The sequence below is a fragment of the Pezoporus occidentalis genome, unplaced genomic scaffold (genome assembly GCF_034315485.1).
Source record: "Pezoporus occidentalis ecotype Australia unplaced genomic scaffold, CSIRO_AGI_Poc_V1 ctg201, whole genome shotgun sequence".
NCBI classification, from domain to species: domain Eukaryota; kingdom Metazoa; phylum Chordata; class Aves; order Psittaciformes; family Psittacidae; genus Pezoporus; species Pezoporus occidentalis.
Window position 1 is genome coordinate 26,104 of NW_026913868.1, and position 16,168 is coordinate 42,271.

The 16,168-nt window shown below is 41.4% G+C and overlaps 1 protein-coding gene across 8 annotated transcripts in view; it reads left to right on the forward strand.

The window, feature by feature from the left end:
• The first annotated feature begins 1,555 nt into the window (after positions 1–1,555).
• Positions 1,556–16,168, forward strand: part of KIF13B (kinesin family member 13B) — a 134,196-nt gene continuing 119,583 nt past the window's right edge. For 5 of the 8 annotated variants that reach the window (XM_062618526.1, XM_062618530.1, XM_062618533.1 and 2 more), the window contains exons 1-2: positions 1,556–1,726; positions 13,263–13,356. In XM_062618526.1, the coding sequence (XP_062474510.1) occupies positions 1,672–1,726; positions 13,263–13,356 (149 nt within the window). In that variant the 5' untranslated portion in view covers positions 1,556–1,671. The remainder of the gene's footprint in view (positions 1,727–13,262; positions 13,357–16,168) is intronic. The other 3 variants (XM_062618531.1, XM_062618529.1, XM_062618532.1) reach the window with 1 other exon arrangement.

The window sequence follows — 16,168 nt, forward strand, 5'->3', positions numbered from 1 at the left end:
AGACGCAGGAGGAAGAACTGGAGTTGGATGACGCCCACTATCCCCGGAAGTACACACATCTGGTGGGTTTCAACCCTTTTATTTAAATCAGATTCCAGGTGACTAAACCTGATGTAAAAAGAAACCAAACCACCCTCCACATGCTACTCATCGTGCCCAGCTGTAAAGCAAAGATTATATTTATCTCCATCACAAAGTACTCAGTTTCAGAAAACATTGGTGTGGTTTGTTGAGGCCCCAGCTGGAAAATACCACAAGAAGTTCAAAGCTGGGTTTCATCCTGTAATTGGATCCTCAAGTTCACAAGTGCAAGAACCAACTGTGCAGGCTGAAAGCGGGACGCTCCCTCTCCCAACAAGAAACTGTCCGCTGCATCAGGCAGAACCAAGCTCTTAAGAACATGGACATTAATCCCATGTGTTACATGCCAATTTAGTATTTGTATTCTCTCTGCTTTGCCAAGCTATTCTTCAGGTCAAGTAGGCATAAAATAATAGACATTGAGTGTAATTCTTCTGGGCAAAAAGTGTTACCTTCTGAAATCTTACCTCAAAACCACTCGGAATGTGTTATTTATTTATTTATGTCATAAACCCTCATTCAGTGTTGAAGGGCCAAAGGATTACAGTTCTGAAATCAAGTTATTTTCCTGTCCTTGACAAAATCTGGCTTTTCAAAATAACACAGAGAGAATCCTTGTTTCAAATTACAATACCAGCTGCAAGGGTTTTCAACTGTGACCATTTAAATGAGATTTTTGGGTTTTTTCCATCTTTGCACTATAGTTTCATTCTCAGTCTTTGTGATCAGTAGCTGTGGTTGAGCAGTTGAGTCTTCTAACAAAGACAAACTGTAATATTGTTCAAACTGCGTCTGATTATTACTGTTGAGCTCTTTCAGTGAGCCACCTTCACTAAGCAAATCGCACTGGGCCCGTTAATAACAGTGTGTTGATGGAATATCGAAGGTTGCTCAGTGAAACCAGACCCAGACATCACCCAAACCCATGGTCTGTATGTTAGGTTACGGTTTGTGATCTTTAATGTGGGGTGATCTTCAAAGTGATTTCTAGCAGGTGAAAGCCCCAAAGGTCAGCAAAGGAATCCCTTGTTGGTTTCTGCTCCCAGAGTAAATCTTGTGAGGTTTTTAGTCTCGGTGGTGATGCTGCTGTCTGCTCAGCATGACATATCACTGTGCTCCCCAAAACGGGGCGCGGGGCAGGACTGAGGCGCGATGGGGTTCACCAGCAGCCACCCAGGGGTTGAGTGGCAGGACCCGGGGTGACCCTCAGACCTTTCTGTCAGTGCCCTGTTGTACAGCATAGCCCACAGACTCCATATGGGGTACCCCACAACCTGAAACCCCTCTGTTCTGGAGGACTACATATCCCAGCATGCAACGCTTCTCCTACAGGCCATGACAGCAGACAGAACTACAGCTCCCAGGGTACAGCGCGCCGCGCTGCCCTCCCCTGTAGCCAGCGAGCCGCCGCGGTGCACGCTGGGAGCTGTAGTCCGACCGGACGTTGGTCACGCACGGTGCCTCCCTCTCGCCGCCGCCGGTCTCACCCCCCTCCCGCCCCGCTCCGCGCTCCTCCCCGCGCCGCCGGGTCTCTCTCCGTAGACGGAAGCCGAGGAGGGACGAGGGAGCTGGCGAGGTTGGAGCGGCACGATGGGGGACTCCAAAGTGAAGGTGGCGGTGCGCGTCCGCCCCATGAACCGGAGAGGTGAGACCCTCCTCCCTCAGCCATCCCCCGCTCCCTTCCCGGAGGGTGTGTGAGGGGGGAGCGGCCTGAAGGACAGCGCGGGGCGGGAGGCCGGGGGTGCCGGTCCCCGCAGGTGTCCGTGGGGGCAGGTGTGCGTGTGTGCCGGAGCGCCTTTAGAGGTGTATGTGTCGGCAGCGGGGAGTGTATGTGTGTATGTGTTTATTTATGTATTATATACGCGTGTGTAGGTGCAGGGAGGTGTATGGGCGAAGCACACGAAGCAGCCACCTTCGCTCCCCTCTCCGACATCGATTTCCTAAACCCTCTCTGGTTTATGGGGCTTTTATCTCCCCCTCTCCTTCCCGGGGTACACCCCTCCCTATACCTCTTGCACCTGCTTTACAGCCGGGCTGTAAGCTGTTACCAGCTGGGAAAGCTCTTCCTCCTTCTTGCTTTCTGGGGTTTGGGGGGAAAATGCCTCTTTCTGTATTTTTTCCTATACTCATTCAGCCCTCAGCTCTGTACTCCCTCTTTTTACTCCTCGATGACTTGAGTGGGACAGAGTTAACCAGGTAACAGAGGCACTATAAGGACAGAAGAAACAAACCCAAGAAAACATGGAAGAGGAAGTGGGAATTGACAAGATTTTTTTTGTTGTTGTTGGGTTGGTGGTTTGGGGTTTTTTTTCTCTCCTTAGTGAAACTTGCCTAAGGGTTATGTTAATCAGACCGTGGTCTGGGCATCTGCCTTAATTAGAAAAACTTGCTCTTGATGATGAGGAAGCAAGTATGAGAAGGCAACTCCAGCCAAGGAATGAGCAGGTGAAGAAGGCAAAAAGCCAAGAAACATGTAGGGTGGCTTTTTCCCCCACATTCTCACACAAGTATGCCAGTAATTCCTTCTGGGGAAAGGGAGTCCAATAAAGTCAGTTTAATAGCTGATGCAAAAAGAGGGGGGGTGTGTGTCTTCTTTATTTTCTGTATGATCTGAACCAAAATTGCTCTTTAATTCGTTTCAATAAATTAGGATAAAAGGTTAGGTGTTGAATAGATTATTTCTGTATCTTTTAAAATAAAAGCAAGGGAGTTCATCAGCACTCTAGAGTCCCACATTCAGAACAGAGGAGATGGAGTTGATGTCCCTACAGTCTGGTGGGTTGGGGCTGTTGAGGAGCTGAAAGATGGTGCCTTGTTTCAGTGACAGACGTAGGCTTTCCTCTTGCTCATGTCCCTTTCCTGCCATAGATCACTTCCTTGGCTGTGACCCAGACATCTGACTGTATAGTGCTCTTTACCCCTGCGATTATACAATGATTCAGGTTGGAAGGGACCTTTGGAGGTTTCTAGTGCAACTCACTGCTGAAAGCAGGTCAGATTAGGTAAGGTTGCCCAGGGCCTCCTTTAGCCAAGACTTGAATCTCCAAGGATGAGCAATGCACCTCTCCCTCCTGGTGTATGTTCTACATATGTTCAGCCTCAAGTCTGTGCCCATGTTAACAGGTCTTCAAGATGTTTCCAGTTAGGGATTGAATTCAGAAACTATATGTGGGGAAGAAGTGGTGGAAATAAAGGGGAAAAATTATGGAAGAGTGTAGATTTAGAGCAGTATGTGTATTTGAACCTTCTTGGGGAATAGCCTAACGCTAAGCTGCATGAATCTGGGAGAATGGGAGAGTGTGTCTTGTTACTGGAGCTGTTTTATACTGCATAAACTTAAAAATGTTATGGACTGGAGAGGGTGACTGTAGCCTGGTTAGTAGGAGGCTTATCCAGGAGTGAGGGACGTTTGAGCTCATCAGAAGAAAGAGGGACCTGAACCCCACGCTCTTTGGCATGTGGCTGGGCAGTCAGGGCGTTCCTCCTCTCTAAGAACCACTTTGCAGCTATTAAGCATCTTGTTATTTTGTGAGTGATACCTAAATCCATGTAAGCCTAGCCTAAAAGATCCATGTCTTTTTCTCCCTGAAACAAAATGTTCTGGAATTGATTGTTTTTGTTAGTTCTAAAGAATCGATACCTCTGTGTATTTCTTATGCTCCTAGAATTTATAGGAAAAAAGTGATATGAAGCCTAGTATCTTTCTTACCTATTTAATGTTAAATTAAAGAATTGTGTAACTGATTTTCTGAGGAGTCATCCAGTTGTAAGACTTCTGTGGTTTTGCTTTTTCAATAGGCTTTGAGGCAGGAGGCAGCTCAAAGGGAGCTCTCTAACATGTACTTTGTTCTAAGTAATATTTGTATGAAGTTCTGGGGCTTTGGACCTGAAGAAAGTATTTGTTTTCTTTGGGATCACGAGTAATGTTCTTTCCTTCCCTCTGCACCGAAGGGCTTAAAATTGCAAATCTATCAGATGGTTATGACTGTTGATATTTAAGCTTTGAAATATTTCTTAGTGTTTACTTGTGGTGGTGGTGGTTGTCTTTAGTGTTTGAATTATGAATTTCTTAAGGCAAGGGTTTATTAGGTTAATAAAAGCAGTTTAACTGTTACTAATTTATGCAGCTCATAAAAGTATAATAGGTTTCTTGCATGCATATTGAAGAGATTTCTCTTCAGTATTTCCAAATAGTTCATTATTCGTAGTATTTGCATTTCAAGGTGATAGTATTGAAGGTCCTGTTTCAGTCTTATGCAAAGTGGTAATCTATTGATTTATAGTACTGATTTTTAGCAGTACAGAGGAAACATTCCTAATTGTCCTTGGGGTTTCTTGGGTTTGGGGTTGTTTGTTTTTTTGTTTTTTTTTTTTGCAACTACATTATTTTTTTGCATCTTGCTTCAAATTAGACCCCAATTCTTCAAACTGTGTGTGGAATCTGTGCTTTTGTAAAACTTCTATGTCAGTACATTGCAGCATCCATCATGTCTGGAGTTGTAGGCTCTGCCAGGTAGCAGAGTGACTTACGGTTCTACATACTTTCTGCTTTGCAAACTGGCATCTCGATTAGCGTGCTATTATGAACGAAATAATTCAGTACTGTTTTGTTAGCTAAGACTTTGTCTTCTGTTTTCTTAGTTTTGTCATTCATTAAAGTGTTCTCTAGTGCACTGCTTTTTTTCTCAGATGGGTTTTTGATAACAATCAGTAGTTCTTTGGCTGTTGCATTGTAGAGTTGCAGTGGATTTCTTTTTATGAATATCATCAATGTTTGAGTTCGCTTAGCAGATATTCATTATATTTCGAGTAAATGCTGTGCAAGGTTCAAGCAATACCATGAAGCAAAGCAAAAGACAGCTGGAGGCTTTTTAATTATGATTTGTCTTACTGAGTATTTTGTTTTCAGGCAATGTTGGTGTACAGGCATCCCAGAAGTACATTTAAGTCCTTGTGTTTCCCTGTGCCTTTGAATCAATTCAGTGCAGTGTTAATTAAAAGACAACATCTTTTATCAGTAATGAAAGAATATGACTTATGCTAAAGGGTCTGGCCAACGACACCTCAAGCCAGTCAAAACTACCACTGCTGTGTTGCTACATCTCACTTGGGTTAATGCTTTGTTGTTTGAACAAGAAAGGCAGGAAGCAAACTGAAAGAATATCATGTGTTTAGTGCTTTGGGTGAATTTCTCAAGGAGCAGTACCTGTGCTGGCACAGAGTTGGGTGGTGGCACTGCACGACTTGGGTCAGGAGTGGTGGCATGGGTGTGCCAGGTTTAAACAGTGAGGGACCACAGCCTGTATTCCACCAATGCTGCTGGATTAAACTGTTCATAGAATTGTGGTGTAAGACCTATAGCTTCCAGTTTAAATAGCTAAATTGACTGTAAATACATTAAGGTATCTATTATGTTAATGTGTATATTCGTGCAGGCTAGTTTCTGTGTTCAGTCACGGATCTTTTTTTGCTTTGATGATAAAGATTCCATCTCCAGTTCTTATAAGGGAGGAATTTTCTTCTGTATCAGTGCAAGCTTCTGATCACCTGCTTAGGGGCTAATTTTGCGTCCTCCTCCTCTTTGGAGAGGCTGCATTTCCAGTCACTTGAAATGTTTTTTTTGTTTTGGGGGAGAAGATGAGGATCGTTCTTGCATTTTTGTTTGTTTGTTGTTTGCTTGTTTTTTTCACTGGAGATTACAACAGAAATAATTTATCTATAAATTGGAATTTGTGGAAGCAGTTTTACAAGATTAATTTTGATATTAGAGTAAATGAAATGGCACCTGTTGTAACCTCATGGCAATATGCAAAACACAAGGATTTTCTTCACCATTATCCTTGTCACCCATGAGTGTCTGGAGTTTTTACTATTCCCTGGTGATTTTTTATAACCTATAAAGTCTTGTTTGTGGTATGAGCAGGATTAGCCCAGAGATACTGCGGTAAATGGATGAAGCATGTAGAGTTAGTGTTTCATCTTGTGTTCCTCAGTCAGGCAACTGTATTTTAAGAACTCCAAGGTGTTACAGGCTTACTCCCCACAGCCAGTCTCTTGAGACTACCAGTCAATCCAACGTGGGTGCCGCAAAGGCAAACAATTCTTGTGCTAATTACATCTTCAGAGCTAGCCTAAAGGGCGGTATGAGATTACCTTGCTGCTCTGGTTTCACTTTGCTCCTCCTTAAGTCAACAGAAGATCAGATAGACACACTGTGAATAGTTCTGCCTTGGTTTTTAGATGGCTGGTGGCAGACCAAACGCTATTGTGTTTCATTCTTGTTAAATCTGAAGCCTGAAACAAATGCAGCAGCACAGAGTTGTGTGTTAAACTTCCTCAGAGCTATTTGCTGCATTTGAAAGTCACCAGGCTGATTTATTTACTTAGTCTCCATGAGCTGAGCATTGTATGCAGCAGCAGGATTGACTGTGCATACAGTTAATGTCCAGATACACGGAGTGCCTTTACTAAAGCTGCTTGGCAAGCTTTTGTTTTGTTTTGTTTTGTTTTTTCAAAAAATGTAACAGCAGAATATAGAATACACTTTTTGTATCATTTGTACAATGTAGCATTAACATGTGAGGAGAACTTGCTTGCATTGAACACGCTTGGGAGTTTGAGTTCACTTGCACATCATGCTGAAGATTAGATAGTATTGTGTGCCCTTCCAGATGCACTCATGCATATTTAATAATTTCTAATTGCTGCAAAATGAAAATTTCATGAATCATATTTGCACAGTTCATATATATATATCTCAGAGAAGCTTGAAAGATGCCTGCTTAGACTTCATGTTTGTATGACTTAAAGGAGTCAAATTACTGTATTTTTGTCCAGAATGTATTGATCACTATGTCTTATAATTAATGTTCTAAAAGCACCATTACTCTTCCCCCCCCCTCCCTATTTAAGCTCTTAGCATTGTCATTTAGACCTAAGTTACTTTCGTGCTCTCTTATAAGGTCAGTTAGTTTTTCCTTTATTTGTGTTGGCTTCTACATAGCGAAAGACAAAGAGAAAAGTCACTCTAAGGTAGCAAATAAGTGCAGGGAAACTTGGGGACCTGTTGTCTTTGAACTTGCTTTCAGATTTCTTTTTCAAACAATCAAAAACCCAATAAAACCCCCCAAACAGCCTCTCTGATTTGTTTTTGCTTGGTTTTGCTTTTGATTTTAGTTGGCATCCATTTAATTTGTGTGATAAAGAAACTTTTAAATATTTCAAAGTTACTATTTAGACATTTCTCAGTGTTACTGCAATTTGCTTTTCCAGACCAAGTAAGGTAAAAGAAACCTACTGTAATTTCTTACTGAATGCAATTGAAGGCTTGGGCCGTAACATTCCAGTTCTAACCTTCGAGGGAATGTTAATCTCCCAAAAATCTACTGGCAATTTAAAATGTAAAATTTCCATCGTCTGTCTGTACAGGAGATTATTTTGAGCTTTTGTATTTGGGGCCAATTTTGGCTTATGAGCTTAGTCCATGCACTTTAAACCTGTCACATTTTATTTTTTATACTTCAGTTAGCTTTGCAGAAACACTACAAGAGGAGCCATGCTGGTGCCCAGGGATACTACCAAGTTTAATGCCTGTCTCCAAGAGGTCCTTAGGTGTCAGTGCAGATGCCCTAAACCTGGTGGCAGGATGAGGAGGAATCCCACAAATTTTATTCAACCTGTGTTATAACACCAGGTTCACATCTTCGTTTCAGTGCATTTCAGGATCAAATGGTATTTGAAAGGGCTGAAAAACTGTCAACCATTGGAAACTAATTTCTTAAATTGAGATCTGATGGAAAAAAATATATATATGGAAATAAAGGCTCTTGATAAACTGGGAAATGCTTTCCCTTAATTCAACTTGTACACTGTGGAAAAAGATAAAGTATATAAAGAGATAAATATGGAAGGTCATGCAGGTTGTAACAGACTTTTCAGCTACCGTGGCTGTTGTACTAAAAGCTGTTATGATAACATGGTCCAAACCACTAATTTAATAAATTGCAGGCAATCTTATTTACTGTATCATTGCTCATTTTAAGATTATTTCAAAATGCCCTGTAAAAGCCATCTATTAGGATAATTTTGTTTAGCTCTGGAATTCAGTAACTTTAAACATTGGATGACTTTTTAGGGTAGTGGCTGAAAAATCTCCAGTATCACCGCATGGCACTTCAGATGTTTTCATTATGTCACCTGATGCAGCTGGGTTTGATTCCGTACCCTAGTAGAATGAGGGAGTTGGGTACATCAATATCCAACCAGTTTGCACCTAATTTAGTAAGATAGTTCCCAAACTGATTCAGAAATGAAGATGGAGCTTTCCCAGAGTTGAGAACATACCATGTTTTCCAGAATACTTCTCCTTTCCCCTTCCTCCAGGATTCACATAGTTTTTTGTCTCTACACCAGACCTGTTTAGTACATTTTAAAGTTGCACCTTTCCTGGTTTTTCCTAATGCTGTTGTGGAAAATCTGCCCTGTTGAGTTTATGATTACCAGACGCATGACTGCTGTTTCAGAGGCAATGCATACTCCTACCTGTTGTTTGGAATATACTAGGGCCTGCTGAATCCACCATGGCATGCAGTGGTACACTGCTCCTGGTTTTGCTTGTCCTCTTCTCTCTTGCTTCCTGACTTTTCCAACGTGTTTGAAATGTATCAAATTTCTTTGGCTAGTGAAAAAGCCCAAAGCATATATAGGTGGTGTGAATTCTTTTTATAACACCCATAAGGCTCTTGTCAAAGGCATAGTCATGTCTGCTTTATACACACGAGTGTGGTTTCAGCTGAGATCTGCATTGCTTGAACCTGAGCCTTAAAACTCTTTGGGGTGAACCTGAATAATCAAGGGAGATGGGAAGGAGAATGGCCTCTTTCAAGACCCACCTTCCAGTTTCACAAGTTAAATAAAAAGTCATTGACAGGGTTGAGAGGTAGGCCCATGTAAACTTCATGAAGTTCAGGAAGGCCAAGTGCAGGGTCCTAGGCTGGGTTAAGTGGATTGGGGAAATCTCAAGCGCAAATACAGGCTGAGTGGAGACTGAGTGGAGAACAGCCCTGAGGAGAAAGACTTGGGGGTGATGGTCAATGAGAAGCTCAACATGAGCCTTCAGTGTGCGCTTGCAGCCCAGAAACCAACCTGTCCTGGGCTGCATCACCAGCAGGTCAAAAGAGGGGATTCTGCCTCTCTACTGTGCTTTGATAAGACCTCGCCTGAGCCCTGGAACCCAACATAAAAAGGACATGGAGCTGTTTGAGTGAGTCCAGAGGAGGACCTGAAGATGGTCTGGGGGCTGAAGCACCTGTGCTACGGCAACAGGCTGAGATTTCTGGGCTTGTTCAGCCTGGAGAAGAGAAGGCTCGAGGGAGACCTTACAGCAGCTTCTAGTGCCTAAAGAAGCCAGAAAGGAACATGGAGAGGGGCTTTTGACAAGGGCCTGTAGAGACAGGGCAAGGAGGAATTGCTTTAAACTGACAGAGAGGAGATTATAGGAAGTTCTTCCCTGTGAGGATGGTGATGCACTGGCACAGGTTGCCCAGAGAAGCTGTGGCTGCCCCATCCCTGGCAGTGTTCAAGGCCAGATAGGATGGGGCTTGGAGCATCCTGGTCTAGTGGAAGGTGTCCCTGCCTGTGGCAAGGGGTTGGAACTGGATGATCTTTAAGGTCCCTTCTGACCCAAACTATTCTGTGATTCATCTGAGAGACTCTCTGTGAGTCGCTTGGGTACACACAACTTAACAATTATTCTTGCACTCAGCCCAGCTTTGTTTAAGATTTCTACAGCTCTGAAATGTAAATGTGGAAAAGTAACTAAGATACGTGTTACCCTTTAATTATGGATGTCACAGCTCTCTTACTCTAAAGCTATGAAAGAGGCTTTCATTCCCTGCAATAAATGTTTCTTGAGGTGTTAAGAGTTTGAGTTTTAATTTTTCAAGAAGAAATTAACTGATTAGTGTCTTGATTTGATGAAGCAAAAGAGTAGTTGTGTTTGCCTAGTAATGACTGAAGCTAGAAGCAGGTTAGAAGTAATAATGAGATCTTAAATCTCATTGAGCTCAAAGATTTGTGATAAATCTCCAAAGTTTGACAGTGAGCCACTTCTGCTATCTTTTAACTTCTCCAGAGTTTCATGCTGTCTGAAAAAAACCTTGGTATAGGTGAAAGAAATAATAATACTAGGCCTCAAGCAGTGAGTCCTTACTACAAGATGAACTAATTGGTGTTTTGGATGTGAAAGCTTATCATCTTGTTGCATGCTCATTCTGCATGTTGTTCAGGGGCAGCAAGAAGGCTGCTTACGTAGGAGACACTGAAACTAGTAAAAGTAAGGGTGAAGTCCTTGTGTGATCATATTAAAAAGACCAGGAAGATAATTTTTCTATAAGGCTAACCTGCTTTAGTAATATTAAAAACTTAATGGCATAGAAATTACCATGATATATTAGCCACTACTGAAAATCATAAGATTCCTCTCTCAGCCTACTGGAAGCATTAAAGAAATCAGAAATCATAGAATTACACAATGGTTTGAGGATGGGATCTTAAAGGTTATCTGTTTCCATCCCTCCATCTTCCACTAGACCAGGCTGCTCAAATCGCTGTACAATCTGACCTTGAACACTGCCAGGGATGGGGAAGCCGCAGCTTCTCTGGGCAACCTCTGCCAGTGCCTCCCCACCTTCACAGAGAAGATCTTTCTCATATCTTGTCTAAATCCTCCCCTCTTTCAGCTCAAATTGGTCAAAGAACATGTGTTATAATGGAGCCAGAAAGTGTACAATGTGCTATTAAAACAGAATTTAAACTATTTCTTCAGCTAGAAAGAGTTTCTGTTCAAGTCTTTTGCCAAGGTAACTGGGATAAGTGTCCTTATGGCTATCTAGATATATAACCCTGCTTAGAGGCTGAATATATCTATTTCTTAAGGGTTTATTTCATGGGATGCCATGACCTGATGTAGCAGTTGGTTTCTGCTGGGAGAAGGTCTCAGTCTTCTGCCTGCTATCTTCATCTCCGTACAGGCCTACCCACTTGTTTGCGTGGCCTTTGATGTTCTCAGAGCTTTTACTGGGCTGATGTAGCTTTCCATAGTTTCCAAATACATCAGTTTTTCTTGTTGGTTAGTTTTCTACTGTTTTAAGTAACTTGAAGTGACTTACAGAGGAGTGTGCTCAGCACAGTAGGGTGGAAGGTGAGCAACAGGGAGAGGTAGCCAGAAGGAAAGACTGAGACCTCCCTGTTTGGCAATAGCTGTTAGGTTGGCTCACCACGTCTTCTGAAACCATGCTGTCTGCAGAATGCCTGGGTGAGGAATTTTAACCTCACCTTTGTGATGACAATAATCAGAGAAGGTGTGTTGTACATGATAAATTGTCTTTGAATCTTTCTTTTTCTCTGTGAGGGTGTATAACTTTGAGGAGCTATTATATCCTGTCTGTGTGCTTTCCTTAAAGGTACTTCACAAAGAGAGGTTTAATGAATACCACATTGAGATCACTGGGCAGTCATAGATGTGAAACCTGCCAGCAGCGTTCTTTTTCAAGAGATAGATTGAAAAATGTGATAGAGACCATGCTGCTTATATAGACAGTATACATACCTTATGCTTTGCATAAGGGAGGTAGCGTGTAAAAACCTTCTTTAGTTGCTGAGGAAAAGCAGGTCACTGCAATACAGAATGTTAATCACTAACCAGCCAGTCCAAGATAAAGTGACTTGTTGGATATGGGATGTATAAAGAATATAATTTCATCTGAGCAAGCACGTATTGCATATTAATGATAGGTAAATTTTCTTTCAGGGTGTGGAGAGAAATTAAAGTAAACACTGGTTTCTGAAACTTGTCTGCCTCTTCCTTCTACAAAAATACAGTTTAGTAACATAGGAGTGGTTTAGTTCAGATGGATTTCGGTTTCATGTGACTGCCTGCTATGACCAGGAATCATATAATCATTTAGGTTGCAAAAGGTCATTGAGTCCAACCGTTAAGAGTCTTAAGCTTTGGCTGTTCTTTCCAAAAATGTCAGTGAAAGAAATCTCCTCTTACCATGTTATTTCACAGTAGCAAGAAGTCTGCAAGGTGCTGTACAATAATTAAGATCTGCGGTCTTTGCCCGAGAGATTTTCAGTCCGAGTTTATAAGGTGCTGTAAGGTGAAAGAGCAAGTACAGGTGACAGAGAAGGAAAGAGCAGAGATGAAGGAGGATGAGGATTGTCATTAACATGATTACACAGGATATTTTGGTGATTCAGCTGAGGTGCTGTACTGCATGGAGGTTATTCAGTGTAGCCCCTCATCATCATGGTGTGTGAGGGCGGTGCACAGTGCTTGATGGGTGTGTCAGTGTGTCATGTCTCATAGGTATGCTCTTGGGTGCACTTTCCAGGTTTAGCATCAGAGTGTAAGGACATAGGACTAGACTTGTTTGTGTCCAGGCCTCTACGTCTGTAGGCAGTGACTTTGACTGCAAGCGGCTGTGTGCTTTTTTTATACCTAACTCCATTTGTCATTGGGTGTTATCTGAAGCTTTTGTTTTCTCCACCTCTATGGCTCAGAATTCTCATACATTCCAAATATTCTAATTACTCATAGCATATATCCCATTGCTTAATGTCATGGGGAAAAGTTGGGCTTTTCAGCTGGCTGTGAGCCTGTGGGGAAGGATAAGCTCTTTTCTACATGGTTGCACCTACATTTTTTTTTATGGGACTTGAATTTCTCCAAGCAGGTGCCCCCGGACTGACAGCTGACATGGTATGCTGCAGTATCACAACAGTGGCTAGGGAAAATGTGCTGCAGATGGTAGGGGCAGCTTTCCCTCTGAATGTGTGAGGCACTGAGGGAGCAATAAGAAGAGCTGTCAAAGTGATACCATGCCTAATGGTTCTTTCCCTAGAAGAAATTTCATACTGCCTTGTATATGTTGATTGTACTTCAGTAAAACCAAAGTGCTTTTTCTTGTTTTGAAAGGAGTGCATGCTTTAAAGCTGGAAAGGATCCATCCCATCAGAATATCTCTAGAAGCAGAATTTGGCAATAGTCCTGTTTCTATTCTCTAGCTGATGGGTGGCTGTCAGACTGCATGAATAAATTTGGTGTCTGGAGGAAGTAATGGTGTATGTAATCCTGGTGCTTTAGCAGTAGCACTTGACACTTTCTCATTTCTTTATAGAGCTTGATCTGCATACAAAATGTGTGGTGGATGTGGATGCAAACAAGGTTATTCTTCATCCTGTAAACACCAACCTTTCAAAAGGAGATGCCAGGTAAGATTTTTGAATGAGGAAGGTCAGGTTTCATAAATTAAATATGAGTCTAACAACTAGGAAATGTAGGCCTTGATAGAGGGCTTTCTGTTTAAAAACTAATATATATTCTTTCTACAATATAATTGCCATCATCTATAAAATGAGGCTGATTTTACCATGCAGGGAGGATGCTTTGAGAACTTAATGCTTACTGCATTTGCTTCCTGCTCTAAACAATATGTTAGCAATTAATGGGTCTGTGAACAGTTTCGTTTATTCTCATGTGTTATTATGGAACAAGAGAAATGTAAATCTGCAAAAGAATTTGAGCAGGGCACAGTTTGTAATTTTGGAATGAAATTAATTTTCACAATTGTTTTCTCATAATGGGCTTGTATTCATTATGTAAGAAGGGGAGTGGGAACCTGCTGGGGAGGTGTAGCTTTAGAAGTGTCTTAACCATTGCATTAATCAGAAATACTTGGAAAGGTGGCTGAGGGTAGGGACAAATTTCGTCAGAACTGACATCAATTTGTTAAACTACTGTGAAACTGGAAAGTTCTGTAATAACTGATAAGGTTAAGGTTGTGACTACTGAATTTATTGTTTGTTTGTGAGAGGAGGAAATGAAAAAATATATGCATGAAACAAAATAACAGGTGCAGGAAGAGGCAAAACCTGGTACTGGACATCTACAGTCAACTGTGATCTGCTTTCTGTGGGGGAAAAGTCAAGGAGGTGGTCTTAAGGGTGACAGAAATGAGAACAATTCAGTTAAACACACACAGAAGAGTTTTGTATAAATGCAGCATATCGTATCTTTTTACTGTAAAGCTGAGATGTATGTTAGTGGTCAGTAGAAATATTCTTTACCTGTTCTCTGATAATTTAAACTTCTCAAACCCAGGTAATAGTAAATGGAAAAGCAAAGAGATCATCAGGTCACCAGCTGAAAGACTTACTACAGATGGTGCGACTGGAGCTTTAATAAGTTACTTAAAATCAAACAAGCTGTGTGTGGTTGGGGTGGTTTTGTTTGTGTCAGTAGCTGCCTCCTCCTGAAACACGTGTATTGTTTAGCTGCCAAATACCTATGTTGATTTGAGCCTTTAGAACTGCTAAAAATGGCAGGAAATCGAGATTCTTAGAAGCCTAGTCAGCCAGAGCTGTATTAAAAATGTTATTCAGAGTTTCTCTCAAACATGGCAACCAATCAAATGCTCCATGGGTTATAATCCCCAATATGTGTTTAAAAAGTGTTCATACTGCAGTCACGAGAGAATACGTCATGCAAATCATGCCCCCTGGCAAGGGAGGAATCAGTTGGCAATTGCCTTGATATCCCAGACAAGATGGTGAGCCTAGTGTGAGAAAACAGCATGCCAGACCGAAGAATGCTTCATTTGCATATCCACAAATACCCATTGCTAATCTAAGCAGGAAGCATAGTAAATTTATATTGGGTGATCTAACAGAAGAAGAAAAAGTGGAGGCCCATTAATTGCACTAAAGGCTTGCCTGCAAACAGTGAGGCAGCATAACTGCAAAACATAATTGGAGTAATAATGATTTGGAACCAGGGTCCTATCTAACATGTAACACCCTTGAGAGAGGCTTGTCTTGGCTTCTGCCACGCCATCAGAGGAATCTTAAATATGAGTTAAAGGAAAAGGTTAGTTTTAGCTGCAGTTCTTCTAAGTTTGGTGGTTAATTTATGCTCAGGTTCTGCTTCTGTTTCCAAATCCACTGTCAACAGCTTTGCCTTGTGCTATGAAATCATTCAATTTGATTTCAGACTTGTCTAGTGTCTAAAGTGAGCTGAAAGAATACTGTCAAACCTGGAGTGCTTTTAATTAGACAGAGAAAAGTAAGTAATATTGCAGATACATTCTTTAGATGCTTGCAAACTGGGTTAAGTTTGAAAATCTTAAAAGTTTTGCTGCATTTCTCATTAAGATGCCATGGTCAATATAGGAACTGGAAAAAGAATATTAGAAACAAGAATCTGTGCTTTCACATCCCCACTTGTTATGACTCAGCCATGCTCTGGCAGGGAGTGATATTTGGAAAACATCTGATGACTTCTGGAAATAATGAATGTTTTCCCACTTCTGTCCTTTCTGGTAGAAACCAAGTCTGGGAGTAGGGTAGGTGTAAATAAATAGTTTAATGGCTGAATTAAAGAGTTATGCATATTTGTTTCCCTGAGGTGGTCCTGTCACGCCAGAGATCTACATTACATATCTGCCAGTCTGATCAGTTAAAATGGCAAATACCTGATTTGCTGGTTTCATTTGTCTCTGAGTTAGAGGAGAAGAAGGTTTTGAAGTTCACAAGTGATACATATACCTCTCCTTCTGCTTTCCTATGGGATCTGGGAATGAATGTGTGCAGAAGTCAGAAATGTCCACTCTCTTCATATATCTCATATGTTGCGAGATACCCAACTTGACATGTGTGTGACCTGACCTTTGGAGATAGTGAATTGTGTTGATGCAATTGCCATTGAAACAGAAAAAGATGCTTCTTCAGAAAAAGAGTATCTCTAGCTCTTTTTTTCTTTAATATTGAATTAAAAATTAAGGAAAATCTAGGTGATAACCGACTGACTGCAAACTGAATATATTATTTATACATTTCTCTAGAGACTTGGGGATTAATAAATTCATATAAAACACATGCTCTCAAAAAGGGAAGTCTATTTTCATACGACTTCAGAAATCTAGCATCCTCCTGTTGGTCATTCCTTAACCAAGAAATGACCTTTCCTGAGACAACATAACAACTGCATTTCTCTATTCTTAGCATTGCTGTGCAGGTTTCAGTAATC